This window comes from Schistosoma mansoni, chromosome 4, assembly GCF_000237925.1.
Source record: "Schistosoma mansoni strain Puerto Rico chromosome 4, complete genome".
Classification (NCBI taxonomy): domain Eukaryota; kingdom Metazoa; phylum Platyhelminthes; class Trematoda; order Strigeidida; family Schistosomatidae; genus Schistosoma; species Schistosoma mansoni.
In genome coordinates, this window is record NC_031498.1 from 2,948,082 (window position 1) to 2,969,245 (window position 21,164).

A 21,164-nucleotide genomic window follows, 5' to 3' on the forward strand; every position below is an offset into this window, starting at 1 on the left:
TGAGGACAACCAACTATGTATTTAGCACAAATTACAACGTTACTTGGTAAAATACAAAAACCATGCTATGATACACTATTTGCAAAATGTTCTTCAATTGCCTCATGCTTCATTGTTCCTGGATTTTCACACAAATTGCTTTTTATTTCTGTTCTTCTCTTCTTGATCTTCTCAATCTTCTGCTGTCAGATATTCTATTCCTTACTCACCATATATACTACTTATGTTGATATCAGTAGCTCACACCACAGTATGAGTACTGGTAACATCAGCAACTAATAGAATAAATCATTTGATCAACAAAGCTCCAAACATAGTTTTCATAAAATGAATGGGATATCTAAAGCAGTTTTCAACTGCCATTCAATAATATAATAATTAATATTAGGAATTATATAATTATGACAGTAATTGAAATAATAATATTTTTGATATAACAGTAAAGAGATTTACAATTGACTGGTCACTACTCAGTGGTCAATCACTTATTAATACATCTCAGTTTTACAGGAGGTTGTTCATGGCCTAAATAGCTCAGTGGCAGCGTCTCTGGTCATGAGACTGAGCGACATGGAATCAAATCCGTCAGACAGCATCAGTTCCTCCAAGATTACAGTTACTCTGTGTTGATAAGTCCCAACTAACATGAAATCCCAGGTTCAGGGTTTTTTGTCGGCTATCTCCAACTCTCATCCTACCATAAAAAGATTTATTTGTCTAATTACTCAAGAGTCTTCCAATTTTGTTCATTGTTATTATCATTAGTAATAATAATAATATTCTTCGTTTTCTTCATCATTATCCGCATAGTTATTCTTCAGTAAACTCTCTTGTCTATTATATAGCCTACTGAATGTAATAATATTCCATCATTAATATGTAAAAATATTATGGATTATTTCGATGCAATAGAAGATGTTGTGGTTGTTTACACAAGTTGGTGTCAGATAGTTCGACAACCTCGAATAAAATCCACTCATTCAATGAATTTGAAAACTGCACCTGACATAAACAATAACATGTCCTATTATGTGATACCAGTTGACCCAACTCAATTTGTCACTGAATCATTTTCATTATGCCCAGTGACATTTTTGGCAGTCTTAATGAAATCTGGTGCTTTTTGTATATGGATGGTTTCAGTACCATTTTCTGGAGTGTAAGTTATTTTACTTTTGTTCATTTAATGTATTTTCTTGACTTCCACAAATCTGAATTATAGACACACTTATATCTTAGCGGTCAACGACCTGCAATCTTGATTTCCCATCCTACTGGTACGATGCCCAAGAATTAGACCCAACTATTATGTTTGAATCACTTGGGGAGTGACTGACCTGGACACTAAGTTCTTCCAATTCTCCATGACATTTTATCAGGCATGTTTCACATTGATATATTGTATGGAAGCATGTCATTTTGTTACATATGAAAACATATTCTTCTGTTCAGCGTTCTTGCATTTCATTTCAAATCATTTGGAGGATTAAGTTAATAATTTTTCCTCTTCGTAAGCCATACTGAGTCATATCGTATCACTGTGCAACATCTATCGATAGGAATTCTTTTTTCTCGTTTCAATAATCGAAAATTTATTCGTAGAGAATTAATATCCTACTTACTGTAGAATATATATAGAGTTGGGTTAATCCAATATTTTGCGATCCCCCACATAAGAACTCGTTCGATTCGCAACCTGTTGTTTATATTCCTAACCTTACATCACATACCTCTGGAAAAGTAAAGTTTACTGTTTATTAGCTACTTATTTACGCCTGTTTCCCCTCATGAGAGCATAGGCCATCGACCATAGGTCTCCAACATACTCTGTTCTAGGTCCTTCTTTTCCAACTGCCTCTTAGAGCTATTCTATGGTTACTGTCAATCCCAAGCCCGGGTAAGAAAGAAGAGTTGGACATGGGGTTACCAAACCCATCCCATCAAAAAGAACCTTACCAAAAAATATGGTAACCAGAAAAAAACATTTAAACTATTTATTACTAGATTGTCACAAAAGTGAATCTTATGTTGTTTGTTCAAACGTCGTCTTAATTTTCATGAAGATAATTAGTTGAAATTTATTTGGTTTCTTTTTTTTTAATCTGGTATGTGGAATAATAAACTACTCAGGTCATCGATGTCATTGTTATGGGTAGATTATACATACACTGTCGTGCGCAGCGATTCGATAGATAAACGCCCAAACTATATCAAACTTTATGATTTGGATAATCTCAATCGTAAGTTATTACTTTTTCTCCAATTTTTTTGCCGAATATAATTTCTTGAAAAGAATTTCGCTGTTTTATGTATAATTTCAGCTCCCGACAGTTATGATACTTACAAGCATATGAAGAGTTCACACTTCCTCACGAAATCCTCTCATACTCCCATTCATTTATAGTTTCTGACTGAAAAGTCCTACTGACTGACTTCAGAAGACAAGGGTATTGTTTGTAAAAATGAGAGGACAAGAAGCAAACATCCGGTGCTTAAACCAGATCAGTGGGTTCACTTAGGGACGTTGAAAAACCCTCATTCCAAGCCAGTATTGTACATATGTTCCAGAACCTTGTGAAGATGAATAGCGCACGAACTTATTTCGGTTACCGACTAGCATGGGATGGATCTCCTGATGGTTATCCACTGCACTGTGGGATTAGACCTTTACATCAAAAGCTCGGAAAGTGAGCCGCCGAAGAAAACTACCTGCTTCATTTTGAGCGTTCTTTCGATATCCTAGCCCACATATAAATATTATTTCTTTAGCTCATACTATTTTTTGTCCCGGAATGTACCAGATTACATGTAGATTATAGAAATGAAGTAAATAAATGTATAGTTTTATTATATCAAGGAGAAAAGTATCTAAAAATCTCAAGTGGTTATATCGAAGGTAGTGTCAATAAAGTTGATTGGTTAAAATTCGTACAGGAGTGTTTCTGTCTTTTCATTCACTTCATGGACCGTCTATATTTCTTTCGGAATTCTAATTGAAGCTGTAAAAAACTAAGGTTTTAGTTGAATTCTGAACTCTATCTCTTACAGCGAGCACTACTTTAAGACTACTAAGTTTAAGTGCCCCCAAGAAGACCTGAAATTCTGTTTCTGGTAAAGTTGTGGGCATCCATTTTTGAGATGCTTTTCCAGAATAGCTAATTCCCCATTTATTTTGTCATTTGAGCATAAAACTCTAGCTCTGTTGAAGAGCGTTTCGACTGGACACCTTTTGTAACTGTAGGACAAAAGCTGTTAGAGTTCATTTACGGTTCTGTTCGCGTTTTTTTGTTATATATGCTTTTTTTCCGTCTTACACTAAAATCTAGAAAAATGAATTGGTTGACTCTTTCATATTCTGTTATAAATGTTATGTTGGGATAAGAGTTCTGGAAGTGACTAAATAACGAAGAAGCGTGGTCCATGCCATCAAACATAATGAACCTATCATCAACATATCTAGTAGTGTAGTATGTTGTGTTCTGGTTTCGTTTGTTTTCTAGATTAGCCATGAAGATATCTGTCAACATAGGCCCTAGTAGTGATCCCATGTTCATTTCATCGGTTTTTTCTGTTTAGTTTGTTTTTGTTTTGAAAATGAACTCCTTTCATGCGAAGTAGTAATAATTTTCTTAACTCATTTTTAGGCAAAGGAAGTAATTCAGATCATTCGCAAATTGTATTGATATTTTATACTAGTGGTAAACTCATTAATAATGAACACACGTCAAAAGATGTCATGAATTTATCTAACATATTCAATTGATCTCTTTCTTTAGAAAACTGATATATATCTTTTAAACAATTGGCCGCTAATTTTAGTATTATTAGAACAAATTCGTAGAAAATGATTTCGGTTACGTTTCGAACATTTATCTAAACTTCACAAACTAAAATATGTTAAACATTTGTTAAGAATTATATTTGTATTACTAATTGTATTGTTAGGTTGTACGTAGCTGCTGATGCGAAACATTGAAATAGGATGAATTCATTTTATTCTGCAAACTTTGTTGTTCCTGCTCTATTTAAGTCCTTTCATTGTTTTCAGTTAGGGTTAGGTATTTGAGGTTAAAGTCAGAGGTACAGAGCTACAGTTTTCATTATCAACTGTTATCAGCTGTAGTGAAAAATGCTTTGAAGACAAACGGGTGAGTAAACTTTGCGCCAAAAACGGAAAAGCTCTATCTGATTAGTTCGGCCATAAAATCGAGTGCCATTTGGTCATGGTTTGTTTCACGATTAAAGGTTAGTGGCTAGTCATTAAAAACGTAGGACTTGGCAGATAAGGACATCGGTACAAGTTCCTGAAATATATCAGCATAGTGAGATGAAATTATCAATAAAATGAATGATAAATAGAGTTAGTATTAGTATCAGTGGCTTTTGAAAACACTAGGAGTAGAAAATATGATTCAAGAAGAAACAACGAGTTTACGGAGTATAAATTAAAAATTTTCAATTGATTCTGGGCTGGTTTATTCAAGGTCTTCATCCATTTATTGCAGTAACCACGCAGACTCCAACCAAGTAGTCTACAACCGCCTATACGGCTCATTCCAACTGTTCATAACTCCATATACCGATCCCAGTCGCGTGTTGACTTTTTCACCACTAGCTTTTTTCCAACATACTCCTTCACTAACAAACAGATGGTGGTTGAGCACACATAACACATGTTCAAGTGATTAGTAGCATTAGTGATAGTATGTTTATGTTGTCATGCTCCTAACCAAAACTATTCTTATACACATGGCTTTTGCTTTTTTTCTTTTAGTCTTACTTGTTTTGGGTTTTACTGATGGTTCTGTGAAAGGTTTAGTGTTTCCTATTGAATATTCCCCAACTGGTATCCTGGTATTAACAGTAGTAAGCAAAGCTAAACTTATCTTTAAATCTATATTGCTTAATACTCGTGTAAATTTCCGTTCTTCTGTTACTTTGATTGCTATGATTCTATTATTTAACCAACTAAATTATCCTTATATATAGGGTACATCCAACTGGTAAGTCTCAATTACGACGATACGCGCATTCTCGATTACACTCTTAACCAGTTTGTAACTTTACTAAAGAAAGTCAATCTTTAGTTTAAAGTGCTTAGCTTCAACTCCGGTATTGATGCTTCCTTTTTCTCGTTTTCAACAAAGACTAGTTGTTTTACTTCTGTTAATTTATTTACTGTTTACGATAACCATCCTATACTTTTGCTTCGTACTCATCCTTGATATAGATACTGTTAGATTCAACAGAATAGCGTATCGGGTATCGATTAGACTCATGAAACTGTTTTGGCTTTTCGGGGTATTCATATCTAAATATGTATAAATGAAAACCGGTTCTATTGTAGATAAAAATTAGCTCATATTAAAAACCACATTCAAATTGATAAACTCAACAGTAACAACAATCAATTCTCAACAAAGAACAGTAAAAATATGCGCAGTTCAGTATGGCTGAACAAATTAAAGATCTGTCAACATTATGTGGTTTGTGGAGATTATAAAATGTTATAAGGCTGGTTCGTGATGTGAGAAAAATTCATCAACCATCAAGGATTCTGGGACTAACAACGGAAAAAAATTGTACGCCTAAAAACTAGTTACTCATGAGTAATACAATTGAAGTACACAAATCTCTCAGATACTTCATATTCTTCACCAAGGTATCTTAATCTAATAATTGCTCCACTTTATAGATGAGTAGATATATATCAGTTGATTCATATTTTATCGAAAGCCGCTGTTCAAGATGGTAATTCTTCGTTGATTTTCAGGAAAACTAGACACGATTCGGGCTTTTACATGATCTAAACAGCTAAGCTCAATTCTGTGACGTGACCACTGGTGTCTTCTCATTTGAGGACAAATCTTTCGCCTTTTAGTTTTCTAATGATAAATTTAATTGATTTAATTTTATGCATCGACTTTATACAATTAAGTGTATAGGATTTCGAAACTTACTGGTCAAATCTTATCGTGGTTGCTAGTAGACCCGGGTATTTAGCATTTAAATCTATCTGATGTTGCGCTGCCTTAAGCCCAAAATTATCTATTCGAACAAATGGTGGTTTTTAATAACTTAAATATTTTAGTTTGATGATTAAGATAGTTTCACAAACTCAGAAAAATAAACTCCTGGTCTTATTGCTTTGAACCAGTTTTTTCTATTAGTTTCCACATTGTGTTATTGTTTAGTGGCTTATCTGAATATCAAAGGAGAAAATTGGTACGATCATAAGCTATGAACGACTTGTGATGGCTCTAAAGTGACCTGGAGACAACTCACTTACTTACTAGGGACGAAAGAGGGTTAAAAATTAGTAAGACGAATTAGAATCGCGATTTACAGTTGAGTTTAAGGTTAGGAATTAAAGTAATGGTTTTACCTCGAACTGACAGCTATAACGCCGAAATTCTATTTAACAATGTTAAGGAATAAATTTCGCTCTAAACCCAAGACTCGCCTGTGACAAGACGAGCAATCACAATATCGATTTCTATCACCTTGTCCCTGAGCTAACCAATAACACACCTTGAGTTGATTTCAAATCCTTTTTGGTCCTTGATACAGTTGCTTCTCTCCGTGTCCAGAAAACAATAACCAGCTCCCACGACATGAGTGTCATACTTCAGACATACGTGGTTGATACATAAACAGATCAGACCGCATCACATCATAAAATGAAAAATAACAATTATGCGCGACCAAGCCAAAATGGACTGTAAGGGAGAATGTAACTAATAGATTAGGAATAAATTAAGGCTACTAAATTGTATAATAGTAGTAAGTGTGAAAACCGAAAGCTTATGATAAAAAGAAATAAATATATTTAAGAATAGTTTATAGATAATTTCTGGAAGTTACCATTCATTTAGTCTTCGTGGTATATAACAGCTCTGCTTCCTTTTTTCGTTTCTCAAATTTTATCACACAGCCTTATTTATTCAATCTATGGACAACTCCATTGTATCATGTAACCATTTTAGCATCAGCCTGGTCAATGTCTCGTCGTTTATTATGTATTGGCTATGGTCGTCATTTGCTATTATTTCATATAGCTAAGGAAGATTTAGAGATTTGTTTCCAACAACAGAACCAGCACCAAGAACAACCAAGTAATCTATCAACGCCATGTCGTGGACGAGATCCATTATATTTGGTTAAAGGTCAATTTGTTAGTCAACCAAATCCTATTCTAGGCTATGTTACTGGTATGTCAAGATGTATAAAAAAGTGGACTGGACTTTAAAGTTTTTTTTCAATTTAGTAGATTTTAAAATGTCCTCAGTTGTAATGTTGACATATTTTTAATTCACTTAAGTCTCCTTAGTCTCAAAGAGACAAGGGTGTTTATTCGGAGTGTATGTTACTAAAACAGACTGTAAATCAGTTGTGTTGGCTATTTCATGACTATTCAAATACCGACCATTTGAATGGGTCCTGGTTAAGAATTCTGTTGACAGTTCTTATAAAAGACCCGATTAATCAATAAAATTTGAAAATTATATACTACTAACCCAAGATATCTCAAATATATTGTTATCTCATTTAAATGTACAGATTTCATGATGTTTAGAGTATTTATACATCGTAGTATTCGATGCTTCAGTGTTGGGTATCATTTTCCGTCGGTATTGATTAAGTCTTTCACTATCCATTAATGTTATGTTTTCTGAAATTATGTTCATTTTAGCCTCTTTCAGTAGTGAAATATTTCACAGCAAAATATTTTCTCAACCTCGCCATTAATTAGTACACTGTATCATGTGAGGTTTATTATTATTGCTACTATTATTACTATTGTTATTTGCGATGAAAACACCAAACCTAATTTGTGAACGTAACTCAAAACTTCAACCTCATTCTTGATACTTATTCCTAGCCTTTTACGTTATAACCGATGTCATGTGATAATGGAAACTCTATGGAGTGATAACCCTAACACACAACAGTATTCCGACTCCTAATATGTGAACTTGGCATTTTCCCTCTAATACAAGAAATAATTTGATATGTGAGGGCTAATTATCCAAATTAAAGCTGTTATTTCACTGGTTTTCATTGTTAATTGTTTTATAACTAGGAGGGGTTTCCTAATTGGCTGATAAGTCGCCTAGTGCCGTTAGTATCCTATGCTTTCACTGTTTTCTTCGTTCAAAAAAATGAGCTGTTGCGATTGTGTTTCGAGGACTCTGCGTTTTAAATTACCTACCATATTATGGTCTTCATAGTTTACATTGATCGTTCATCGGGTAGTGATATATCTCATGTTTGTTTTGTCGTTTAGTTCTGGTCGAGTTATATCGATGATTTTACAATTTGTCTATCAGTCTATGCAGCTCTACCTCCCGTGTACTATGTTTAGATGTTAAATGAAGTTTCAAGGTTGCCGTTCCTCATACTCTCCATTGTTCACTGTTAAGGACATTTAAATCGTTTTACACAACCAAATTTAGATTTTAGAAATATCCGTTTTATTTCTCAGTGTAAACATTTGACATATTCCTTTTATGAACTTTTTCAAACATGTAACTATACTATTTATTTCAATGAAAAATCCAATTTTTCGCACTACATATTCAACATAGACTTTTGTAACATGTTTGTGTAATTATGTCTCTGTTTAGGTATCCATTTAGACAATGAACAGTTATTACTCACTAGTGTGGATGGTTATTTAATGCGCACCAGTCTTGATGAAGTGTCTGAATGTAAGTATTTTTTGGTTTAAATTTTATTTTACATTATTATATATATGATATCGGTATAGAACTTTCTCTCATAGGGAATCGTAGACTTGATTTTTGCTAAATATTTTTGATATTAGGTCTTAATTCAAACAAACAATACTAAGTGAATTTAAACTTCACCCCATTGCATAAGCAAGTGGCTATCAGAACTCAGTAGCTAAGTGGATAACGCGATGGCGTTTGGCGCGAAAGGTACTGGGTTCGAGTCCCAGAGTACACATCAACTCCGAGATGCACGTACGTCCAGCTAACGAGTCCCAAATAGGACGAAACGCGCGTCCTGGATTCCACAGCTAGCCACTATCCATCTTTGCTTACCATGCTTGTGAATTAAGGCTATATCGAGGCAATACGCACAGTATGCACATATGCCAATTAGAGACTGACCAGTTGTAGTCCTAACACATCAATGGGAAGATTCAAACAAACAATACTAAATGAACTTAGGTCTTACTTTGTTGTATAAATAAACATGTGTTTACTAACCTAATCAACATAGCTAATGTATTTGATTTTTATGAAGGGTGTATACACGATGAAAATTCTCAATATCTTATGTTAAAGAAAAAAAGTGAAGTTTGGTTTTTATTTTTAATCGTTTTACTGTCTTTTAAATGTTGAATTTGATTGAATCACAACACAGAATAATCTCCAATATCAGAAATATGACAACATTGAAGATCAAAATATCGATAGGATAGTAACGTAATTTAACTCATTTTATGAAATAAGAGATGTAAATTCATTGTATACCATTGTATAGTCTTTTAAGGTACATCATTTCGCTTTCCAATGTACTTTATATCAAACACGACACAGCTTAAAGGCGGAAATTGAAGTCTTCATAGATTGATGTCATATCTCTTGGTTGTTAAATTTTGGGTTTATTTTCAATTGTATTGTATTTTATTTAGCATGCCGAATTAGGATTAAGCATGGTTATATATGTATATCTTTCACTTGGCTTGATCAATAAAGTTTCACATTTTCAACTAATTTATCTTTATTCCCCTCTCCATCTCTTTAATATACTTATGATTTTATGCTTTAATTTTATACTCACTAATCTCAATAATAATCTTTATTATATTTGGGCTTGAGTTTGATCATACTGGATCGTGTACATATCCGTTGAAATTCAGTTAATTTATCCCGCCAGTTGCATAGCAGCTGATATTTGAAGGGAAAATAATGTTGAAATTTGTTAGATCATCTACGTTTTAGGTGTGAACCAGTTTGTCAAATAAATAAATTGGTCAATGCATATGAGAATGTCTTCGTGTTTCATTCCTAAACTGATTTCTGGAATAGATCTATTCTGCTGCATTATTTTGCATTGAAAATGTAAAAAAGAAATTCCAAATATTTCAACACCATTTCGTCTTTTATTATGATAAATTTTGAGATACTTTTCGTCTGGAACCCATTGAAAAGTAGGTTAGATTAGACAGATTATTTACTGTAGTTGGTTTACATTTCAGGTGTCAGTTAATTTTGTGACAGTATGGACATCATCTTGATATCGATGGTACCTACCACATTTCTTCCAATTATAAAATTGTTCTCAAACGTCCAGAATTTATTTCGACGTTAATCGGCTGTTAATCACACGTTTAACATTAGTTTGGCCAGTTGAACCAATCTTCCCACCCCCCAAATCCTTTGTTACAGATGATAGTGGGGAGGGAAGAGTCCGCTCTTCCTCTCGAAACGCTGTCAAATGACCACGCGTATACAACCACTCCTAGGGAAATCCTACTCACTGCCTTCCCTCAGCAAGTGTTGTTTACGAAATTGAGAGGACGAAATGAGGTTGTCTGGCTCTTTAACTAGGTTGGTATGTACGGAACATCCACTTAGGGGAGTTGGAAAACCCTGATCCCAAATCAATATTCTCCCAATGAAATTACCTACGGAATTTAAAGTTTCATCCAGTCTAAACTGGAAATAGGATAGGCTCCAACTCTCATTTTTTGAAGTCCTATCTCTTTTTCACTTTTTTTCCCATTTTAGTGAAAAAATAATATTGTATCGTCAATTCATGTTGTTTGACTTTTTTATTTTCTAACAATATAGGGCGTTCTATAATTTATGACATTTACAATACTGGGGAGAAGGCGGTGATTCATTTACAGAATCCTATGTATTATTAAAAGATTTCAGCTCTCCTTATTTTTTTGTTTTTTTGTCAAAAAGTTTTAAACTTATAAATTGTCATGGTAAATTCATTGTATTGTAAATAACATGGAGCCGTAGCTTAATAACCATCAGCCACGAGGTTCCAGATTTAAATCTCGCTCCACCTACTTCAGTTTATATATATAAACAATAGCGATTAAAGAAACAAACAATTGAAATTTCCCTTGATTCTTTTTTCATTCTATGTTAGACCTTCACATCTGTATCCTTTTTCAATGATTCCAAGTGTTTGTCATTTGTCCATTTTCACTAGTGGTTCATTGAACAATGTTATTATGAAATGTAAATATCTAAAATCGTTTTAATAACTGTTCAAAAGTCACTTTACTAGAACTTTAAGTCAGTTTATAATAATAATAATTTTTGTGTACTTGTTTTTGTTTCACATTCTAATTGTGAAGGGCAGTGATGCTATTCAGTTATCCAAACTGAATAAGATGAGGTGGGGGTTCAGACAGCCCCTGTAGTGTCTCTGTGCCGAGCCCCTTAACCATTGAATCTTCGTTCGAGCAACTTATAGCGTATACTGAGTATCGTATTCTTGTTTTCATGTATATAATAATTTTTTGTCTCATTGTAGGTAAGTTGAATTGGCAAGTTGTTTGGTCTAGTTCTAATTATGATAAATCTGATGTAATTCATTGGGAATTTCATGGATTATCAGTTTCAACGAATGGAGTTTATATATGTTTTCTTGAAAAGTATGTTGTATTAAATTATTTCACTATTTTTTGTAATTTTTAATTCGATAGTATTCTTTCCTTTCTCATTTGAATTATGAATGGTCTTATGAATTTTACGATCTTGGAAGCTTTATTCAAGTATCTGTCTCATATGTATGGCATTTAGCAATGGTCAGAGATAGATGTCAGTAATTATTTTTTTATTCGATATGGACGATTTAACGTCCTAGTGATCAGTATAATGGGATTTTTGAACTAATGGATATTAATGTTTCTTCAGGTCGCACAAATAGTTTATCTGCTTATTTACATTGTTTACAAAGTGTTGCTTAGTCATTATTAGTGTTTACAACTCAGTAGTAACCGTATAAATTTTGTGTTATAGGTTATCAACTAAACGTACATTGTATTGGTACTCATTATCACGAAAGACGAGTAAAACAATTATTGCTAAGAATTAAGAGCTAGCTATACAATATCATACTGATGGTTGTAAAACTTATGAATTATTTCTATATGAAGATAGATAATTAAAAGTCAGAGGTGACATGATGATTGGTTTTGCTGACAATATTGAAATAAAAGCTGTTGAAACCATTCAAATCTGTGAGCAATGTAATTTAATGAATTTAAATTATTTATATGCCTGACATTTCATCTTTCTTTTTCTTTTGCTTTACAGACCATGCAATTATTTGGATAATAATCGTACACGACGCAGTGCTCTACTTTCACCTAGGGTTAGTAATTTCTTATGAATATGTACATATATTAATGTTTTTATTGGATTTCAATATGTGTTGTATGAACTTCACCTTGAATAAGTTATAGTTTTTACTACTAATGAATGGTATTGTTAATAAAGACTTGATAATGGACTATCATGACCTTTCATCTAATTACATTTGTTTTTTTTCTATTAGAATTGTTATGTAATAAAGTGAACGTTCGTAAATATTAGTGTAATAATTTCATCTTGGATTATACAAGTCAATTAACTTACTTTGTAGATCCAACTACCTTGTTCTTTATAATTTTTATCAATCATCAGCCTTAAATTATCTCTCATTCAATTTTAGGTCCATTTTTTATCGTTTTGGTCAAATGATAGTTTACAAGAAATTATATTCAACCCTGAATTACCTTTAAATCGTAAAGTTGATTGTTTGCAAGAGTTAATACAAAGATGGCATTTACCAGACGATAAAGCTGATAATTTATCCAGCAATATAACAGACTTAAGACAGATATGTTTGGAGAAAATCGATTTTCACCAGGCTTGTCTCGCTGATTCTTCGTTTCCTCATAGTTGGTTAAATAAGCCTCTTAAAACGCTTCAAATATACAGGTGGAGTTTTAATTGTTACCTTGACCTTTAACATAAAAAACTGTTTTAATGAGCTTCCTCGTTGTTATTATAACTGATTCTGCAAAAATGTTCCCTCGAGTCACAAATGTTAATATTGTATTCGACTTAATAATTGACTGATCTATTGTTTACAATAAGATCTGTTGGTTGTTGGTCAAATTCACGAAGTCAGTTGATTAGGTGATGGTGAACTTAAATTTAATTTAAACAAAGTAGCACAGTGATGTTAAAAATTTCACATCTTACTCAAAATATGGCATTCTGTTACAGTAAAACAAATATATTAAAAAGAACGAAATAATTTTCAAGAGTAAAAGAGAAACATTAGAGATCGAAAAAAACACAACAGATCAAGTACAATAATATATATTTATCGATGTTAATGGTCCTTTCTAGCTACTTACATAACTAATAAAGTTTAATAGAAGTTATCGGTTCTTGGTTTGGTCACTGGCAGGGTCTTTGGATGCTAAATGTTGAAGAAGCTCAACCTAGTATATATCACCAGTAGCTGTCTATTACTCGATAGATTTAAGCGATTTTTCGGCTAGTATCAGTCTTTAATAACAATACTCTTAATATTAAACTAGTCTCTACAATGTACTTAACTAAGTGTTTCTCTTATAACTAAAATGTGGAATTGCAACACTTATAATTGAAAGTAGGAGAATCGGCGGATGGTTTTGTTAACTATATACATTACTTTTGATACATGTGGGTACTCTGAAAATTTTATACTACTCACAGGAAGCTGAATTCAACACTACTTTTCATCAGTTATTTCATGAGTTCGCTTCATCTTTACGGTTTCTGTTTGTTAAATTGTGTTCTTATATTCCAATTAGCTATGATATTTCCAAGGAGTTTGTAAAAATTTTCACACACGGTTGCAATCTTTCTGTCATATACCGTAAATCGAATATATTTTTCAATCTGTCTATAGTTTTCTGAGTCTTGTCGAAAAAGGAGTCCGTCCATCATGTAGAATAATCGATATTTCAGAAATGTTCTCCGTTAATTATCAGAAGTAATTGTAGCATGTGAATTTTGACCATTCAAATGTTATCTTTGAAAGCATCTTAATAATACCGTCTTATCAATATTTCATATCTTTCGAATTCCTATATTGATTTGTGTGAATATCAGATTCTGATTACGTCATGAGTAAAAAAAATTTTCAATTTTTTTATTTTTAATCCACTAGCTTTCATGAGTGGTTGACTGATGGAGAATAATTCCTCTGAAATTTAGGATGTGTTTATGTTTTACTATTTAGTAATTTGTGATTTACATCATGGATTGAGCTTAGTTGGATAACCATTGAAAATTAGGAATCAGTGGATAGATTTTTCGTCTTATTATGTAATTTTTCATCAGTACCCATCCGTGACCCAACGACCAGGTTTCAGACTCGGGACTTTTAGGTTTTGCCATAGACGCTTAACCTTTAGACCACTGAGTTAACATCCAGTCGTTCACATTTTTAACCTTAATACATTCGTGATATTGCTCAACTATCATTTAATGCAATTGGTAAGTAACTGCCTCATTCCTTATATGGTTGAGTTTTATTGGCGACTGCGTCTCACTAGAACCCTAGGAATTACTTCTCGAAACTGGTTACTAGTAGGCATATACTTATTAATTTGAACAATAATAGTTATCAGTATTGATTAATATCATATTATTTAATATTGTTTTCAGATTTATTCTGTGTATGCTCAACAAAGACACCGATGAATCCATCAAAGTGAGGAATTTATTTGGGTTTTTTTTTTGAAAAATAGTTGTTATTTTGATATACTGTCCTGTTCTCAAATTTTATGAATGATAGTATCGATTGTGTCTGACTAAGGCTTTTTCGTTGTGTTTTTCTTTTCCAGTCCCGTGCACAACTTTGGATGACTAGTTTAGATAACTTTATCCAACAACGTCATTTGGAACGATGTTATCGTTTGTTTCTTAAATCCTCTGTACAAAGACAAGCACGTGGTATGTATTGTTCTCCATTTTACTTCTTTGAGTGAATCTGTTGAACTGTTTATATTTGATAGAGTTTGTAGCGTGAACTTCTATTTCAGGTAGTATCAGTTCACTCAAGTTTACTAGTACACTTTACTAACAAGTGCTAAATAACACGAAGCCTAGATCAAGTAGGGTTTTTCCTATTGACTACCTCCAACCACCACCTTATATCTCAACACAGTGCTGGAGATGTTGAGTCACTAGTGGACACACTACAATTTTATCAACAGAATATGATCAGCACTAAAGAACTACGTAAATGACATAGGTCACTATTCAGTGATCAATTCGTTGTTTTATTCTTGATCGTTTTTGTTTTCATGTATAATACTATGATTATCATACTATCGGGTTGTAGTAGTCATTCGATTGGGTTATCTATCATGTATATTTTTACTCAACCTTTATACAAACTGATATTTTAGTCCCATTTTGTACTCTTAACCAATATATCGGGTTTTTACAATGTACAACTATAGTCTACTACTAATCTGTGACGTTGGTTGTTTTGTTAATTTTCAATGTGGAAAGTTGAACAGTAACATTATTCGCTTTCAAATATAGTTGCAATTTAACATATATCTGCTCATGTTTAGTAAAATATATGTTCGAATTATTTTCCTTTTGGACACTGCAAAGTATAAATTCATTTAGTATTGTTTGTTTGAATCTTCCCATTGATGTTTAGGACTGCAATTGATCAGTCTCTTACTTGTATACATGCATCCTATGCAGATTGCCTCGATATTTCTTTAAGTTACAAGCATTATAAGCAAAGATGGATGGTTGCTAGCAGTGGAATCCAGGTCGCGCGCTTCGTTTTATTTAGGATTCGTCCGTTGAATGTATTTGCATCCATGCGAACGCTACTGAATTCAAGTTCCGGAGCGAACATCAACTCGGATGCACGTGCATCCAGCTGAAAGAATGGTCTGTTGGTAATCTCACATGACGAAACTGTTTCGCATATTAAATAGTGATGCAAACAGTAAGGGAAATGCAAATATCTTTATGGAAACTATGGATTCTGGAAGTGTGATGAATGTTTAGGGTTTAAAAGTATGATTAGCACTAGTTTCTTATATATTAGACTATCTTTATTCATGTTTATCCTTTAAGTTTCTGCAAAATTCATACTCTCTTGGTGGATTTATTGCTTTCTCCCTATTAATATTCTATATGTTAAGGTGTTTTCAATACGAATTACTAATAGTAGACAAATGTTCATGGATTTGCTTTCAAATCCATACTTTATATAATCGTATAAATGAGTGAACTGGATATTATTATTCGACTGATTTAACCTTAAGACAGATGAATTAAGTCTCAAACAAACAATGTCACTTTCTTGTATCAATATTGTTCATATTTATCAGTATTTGAATATCAAATAATTTTATCTTTCCATATTGTTTTGATTTGTTTTTACTTACGACAGATTGTTTATTAGTTTCACAAATGGCCACATTAACTTTAAATATTTTCCGACCAGTGTCACAAATATTAACTAATTCACCTAGCACTATGACAACGGAAACCACCGTCGACGCCACCTCTACCACCATTGATTCTGTGTCTAGTTGTATATCTAATAAAAATGAAGATGATACAATGATTATCGATGGGGCTTTGAAGAATTATATATGTTTCGTCAAAGATTTACCTGAACTAGCTAAAAGTGTTCACCAATTAGCTGTACAACTCTATGTACATCGGTTTAAATTGTCAACTGATAATATCATCAGTCAATTACAGAAATGTCCAATATGCTCAGAAAATATCCTTTTTTTTGTTTGTTCTTTATTATATTGAGTATACTATAATTTTCTATGTATGTGTTAATTTAATTTCTTTCAATAATTTCCTAGAATGAAATGTATAATCTAACAAAATAAGGTTTTCAGTTTGATTTTCATCACCCACACTATTCTTTTATTCATAGTAATAAATTTGTATGCATCTATGTAAAAAATTTCGAGTAATCAAGTCCAGTATTTCTTTTAACTAATTCCTACATTTAGATGTTTTGAGAACAAGAATTTCAGGTTTTACTCATTAAAATTAACCATTATACAGTTCACAATCGAAATGTCGACTTTTACCATTCTAATTAGTTCGGTAGTATACTTTAAGGTTACCAGTAAATGTAATATATATGTAGTGCAAATGACTATTCTCCTTTATTTTCATCTTATTTTTAATATTGGTTGACTAGTTCAAAATAAGTCATCTTGTTTGAATCGGACTTTAATGTTTGATTTCTTTTGTTAAGAATAATAAAGGTTTATATTTTAGATATTAAACTACATACATTTTCGGTATCTGTGTAATCCAGACTGTTATTATTTCACCAGTGTTTTTATTTAAATTATTGAATGATTAATAAAACTTGTTTTCTAAAGTAAAGGTTTATGTGCACATTTTTAGAGACCTACTTTTTATGTTTGTATTAGAAATACTATGGTGTAGCACACACCACTGATGTCGACAGATATAAGTATTATATATCACCAATCGGAAGTGGAATGCCTAGTGGTAGAAGGTTAAGAAGATCAACGAAAAGAGAACGAGAACAGAAAGTGATTGGTGTGGAATTGAGGGGACAGTGAAGTTTGATACGGCTGATTAACATTTTGCAAATGAAGTATTTACTATATGGTTCTCAAATTTTACTAAGAGATTCTGTAATTTTGTGTTCAAATACATTCGGTTGTCACCAACTGGTGTTCCCGTTCAATACAATATTACTCTTTGCTTATCAAACGGAAGTTAGTAAAATTATGTGTGAGTTCGAATGCTATCTCATTATCCACTTAGCTACTGAGACCGGAGAGCCATTAGCTTGTGCATTGTGACTTGATTGAGAGTATCGAAGCGATCCGCACAGGTTTCACAATTTCCAAATGAGGCTGATCAATCACAGTCTTAATCATGATTAGGAAGATTCAAAGAACTTATATATATATATATATATATATATATATATATATATATATATATATATATATATATATGCATTCAAATTCACCCCGTTTGGACTCAGCAGCTAAGTGAATAACGCCATGGCGTTTGACGTAAACGGTACTGAGCTTGAGTATCAGAGTGAACATCAACTCTGGGATGTGGATTGGTCGAGTTGACAAGCCCTGAATAAGACGAAACGGGCGACCTTGGTTCCACTAGTTGCCATCCATCTCTGCTTAAAAAAGATACTTCGTCGTTTCCATTTCTATCAATAAATTAAGTTTTTTTATACTGTTGTTATTTAAGTGTATGTATGTATGTATGGTTGGCTCTAAATCAAGGTCGGACCGTTTCTTTTTATGAATCAGCCTCAGTGCTATAATCTATTTTGTACACCTATTTTAATTATAACTGTATACTACAACCATTTGCTAGTCAAGGATTTTCTTGTGAAGCCCAGTATATTTAAATCAATAGACATACGTTGGATACTGCCATTTGAAAAAATGTGTATATAAACTATCGGTTACTTTATTCTTCTATATTTTAATCTAGTTGCTATGATTATAGTCCTGCTTACAGTGTACAATCTATTACCTTAAGTTGTGTGGTGGATATATTTTTCTTTTCTGTTTAGTACATGTCATTCCGGACCTAACTTATATGAATTGCTCTCAAAACCATCCATTTGGTGAGTTATATTGCACCTTTTCGTAATTTGCAGCAATCTTGTGTAGATTAGTTTGCTTATTTTATTTTATTTATCACATATTAATCTTAGTCAAGTTACCATCAAAAAAGAGGGAAACCAGACAGCTGTTTCGCTGTAATATAGGATCGGTTAACTCCACGCACCTAGAACCTCTTCTACTATCAGACATAAGTCCCTCAGGTCTCACAGTGAACATGTAACTATTAGAACTACTTGATCATCTTAGTCTTGACATATCTGAAACAGTTGTCACTAGTGATATTAGATGATCGTTACTCAGTATATATCAGCAGTTGCATTGGATAATTGTATAATACAAGAAAATACATGAACTGTTTTGTTTTAAGTTTTTTCGTGCATTCCTTTTTTCTTCAGAGCGCTGCATGCAATCTCTGGAACCTTGCACTGATCCTATGTTTCGTCATTGTAGTCAGTGTAATCGTGTAGCCCTTAGCGTGTCTCCTCAAGGTATGTTGTACAATTGTATGATTTTTGGAGATTATCACCACCATTCTTCATGTTATTTCATAAGTCTCAATGTATTTAAAATCTCTTTAAATAAATACCCATATCCTACTTTTTGCATCACTAAGTAATTGATTGACATTGTGAATAGTAAACTGTTACAATATGAAATCTAGTTTAGATACTAACTGATATTTTCCTACATCAATGATATTCATAATAAGAGTTATAATAAGCCTGTTTTTGTCATCTACATTTCTGCATAAGCAACATCTATTTTTCCTCTATCATATATACATTTTTCAGGTTTATGTCGGTGTAAGATTATTCATGTTATTAACAACTGCTGGATACATTTGCGTTCATAATCGTTATCAGATATATTCATTGTACCGCAAATGATTTTAAATTACTGTTTGTATCTTCGTAAAATGATTATATTATTTTGGTTTAAAATATCAGGCGATATATGAAATGAAATGGGCTTAGGGTGCTACTCAATTAGTGCATACTAAAACACCGCATAGAACGAATATATCTGGCTTATCATAATAAACTTTGAGCCATATCATTGTTTTCGTCTGATCATTGATTTCAACCACCTCATAGATCTCAATAACAGAGCGTGCACTTTCGTACTCAATATGAACTTCTGCTAAGATATAAAAGCTTTGATTCTGAGCGGAAATCCCGAGTAGATTACCAATTCACATACTATAATGCATTTTACGATTAAGACATTTCGAGTAAACCCGTTTATTGACATCCTGCTCTATATTAATGGAAGGTTTTGATTCAAATTTCTCAGATTTGTATTTGACAAATATTCATAGTTCAGGAGGCATGGAGTTCTTTTTGTCTATAATATTCAAAGCATTTGGTTGAACTGATTCACTATTATTTTATCTACTTTCGTGCAAATGGAAAATACACTCATAAATACTTGGTTCTCTGGAATATATCTCAAAATAAGTCAATATGAAGAAAGCATATACAAAGCCTCCGTCTTCTTATAAAACGACTAGTACTGTACACATCTTTCCAATCTGTAATACTAAACTGATATTGAGTTTCATATATGTTTTCACATATGTTTTAGAAATTGTAGACAATACGATTATTTACCGCGTAATAATCGTAATCTATTGTTAACTCTTTTTTTGGCATTCAGCACTGAATTTTCATATATCTTTCTTGGCGTATGTACATCATGAGGCGATTGCCTCGACATAACATTTTGCTAAAAGTCTTAGTACATTTGAATTTTGGTTAGCACTAATACGAGTAAACGCTGTACGTGTTGAGAAAGCAATTAGTTATATGGAATAATTAGCATAATGAATAACACGTTTGCGTTTGTAGTGTTAGATTCTGTTTTTCAGTCATTGTGTGGATATTAATACTGAGATGGTGGTACATCCAGTCGACGATCTTCCAAATGGTCGAAATGCGTGCTACGGATTCCATTGCTGGTCTATAATCCAAATATAACAATCTATAGATCGTATTGTTTCTATTTTACTGTTCAATCATCAATTTGGCTATTACTTGTTATTTTTATTCTCCGAACCATTTATCATTAGATCGTTTATCCGCTTGGCGTTCAATGATACTTCATCCAATGTGTATATATTGTGATTTACCATTGACATGGAAAGAATTCTAATGCTTATTTTATCATAATGTATATAATATTCATTCCTTGTATATACCGACAAGATTCATATGTCTTACTTCATCTACATATAAATCTTCATTTCAAATTCGTTTTTTAATCTGTATTATCGAATGTAAATTGTAATAATGATGTTAGTACCTAATTAATCTTTTCTGATGTAAAGTTCTCAGTTTGTTGTCTGTGTATGTATGTTCTGTGTGTGTGTATTTAGCATGTAAGTTTACTCTTTGATTCGATAATATACGGAAGATGTTCTTAGGTTACAGATGATTTTCATGGCGCACTAATACATCAATCAGCTGTTATTGTGACGTGCAAT

The 21,164-nt window shown here is 32.6% G+C and overlaps 1 protein-coding gene and 1 non-coding gene across 2 annotated transcripts in view; both read left to right on the forward strand.

Annotated features, from left to right (window-relative positions):
- Nucleotides 1–20,927, forward strand: part of Smp_150050 (putative gtpase-activating protein gyp2) — a gene marked incomplete at its 5' end in the record, with an annotated part of 66,408 nt that extends 45,481 nt beyond the window's left edge. The window contains 14 exons of the mRNA XM_018796546.1: nucleotides 846–1,159; nucleotides 2,131–2,240; nucleotides 4,775–4,866; nucleotides 6,935–7,211; nucleotides 8,628–8,711; nucleotides 11,530–11,650; nucleotides 12,315–12,372; nucleotides 12,712–12,980; nucleotides 14,706–14,751; nucleotides 14,885–14,993; nucleotides 16,465–16,803; nucleotides 18,631–18,681; nucleotides 19,078–19,170; nucleotides 20,751–20,927. Coding sequence (XP_018651677.1) covers nucleotides 846–1,159; nucleotides 2,131–2,240; nucleotides 4,775–4,866; nucleotides 6,935–7,211; nucleotides 8,628–8,711; nucleotides 11,530–11,650; nucleotides 12,315–12,372; nucleotides 12,712–12,980; nucleotides 14,706–14,751; nucleotides 14,885–14,993; nucleotides 16,465–16,803; nucleotides 18,631–18,681; nucleotides 19,078–19,170; nucleotides 20,751–20,833 — 2,046 coding nt within the window. The 3' untranslated portion in view covers nucleotides 20,834–20,927. The remainder of the gene's footprint in view (nucleotides 1–845; nucleotides 1,160–2,130; nucleotides 2,241–4,774; nucleotides 4,867–6,934; nucleotides 7,212–8,627; nucleotides 8,712–11,529; nucleotides 11,651–12,314; nucleotides 12,373–12,711; nucleotides 12,981–14,705; nucleotides 14,752–14,884; nucleotides 14,994–16,464; nucleotides 16,804–18,630; nucleotides 18,682–19,077; nucleotides 19,171–20,750) is intronic.
- Smp_tRNA_00393_Pseudo_TTG.1.1 lies at nucleotides 8,897–8,967 on the forward strand. The gene has a single exon. It is a non-coding gene (tRNA).
- Nucleotides 20,928–21,164: the final 237 nt, after the last annotated feature.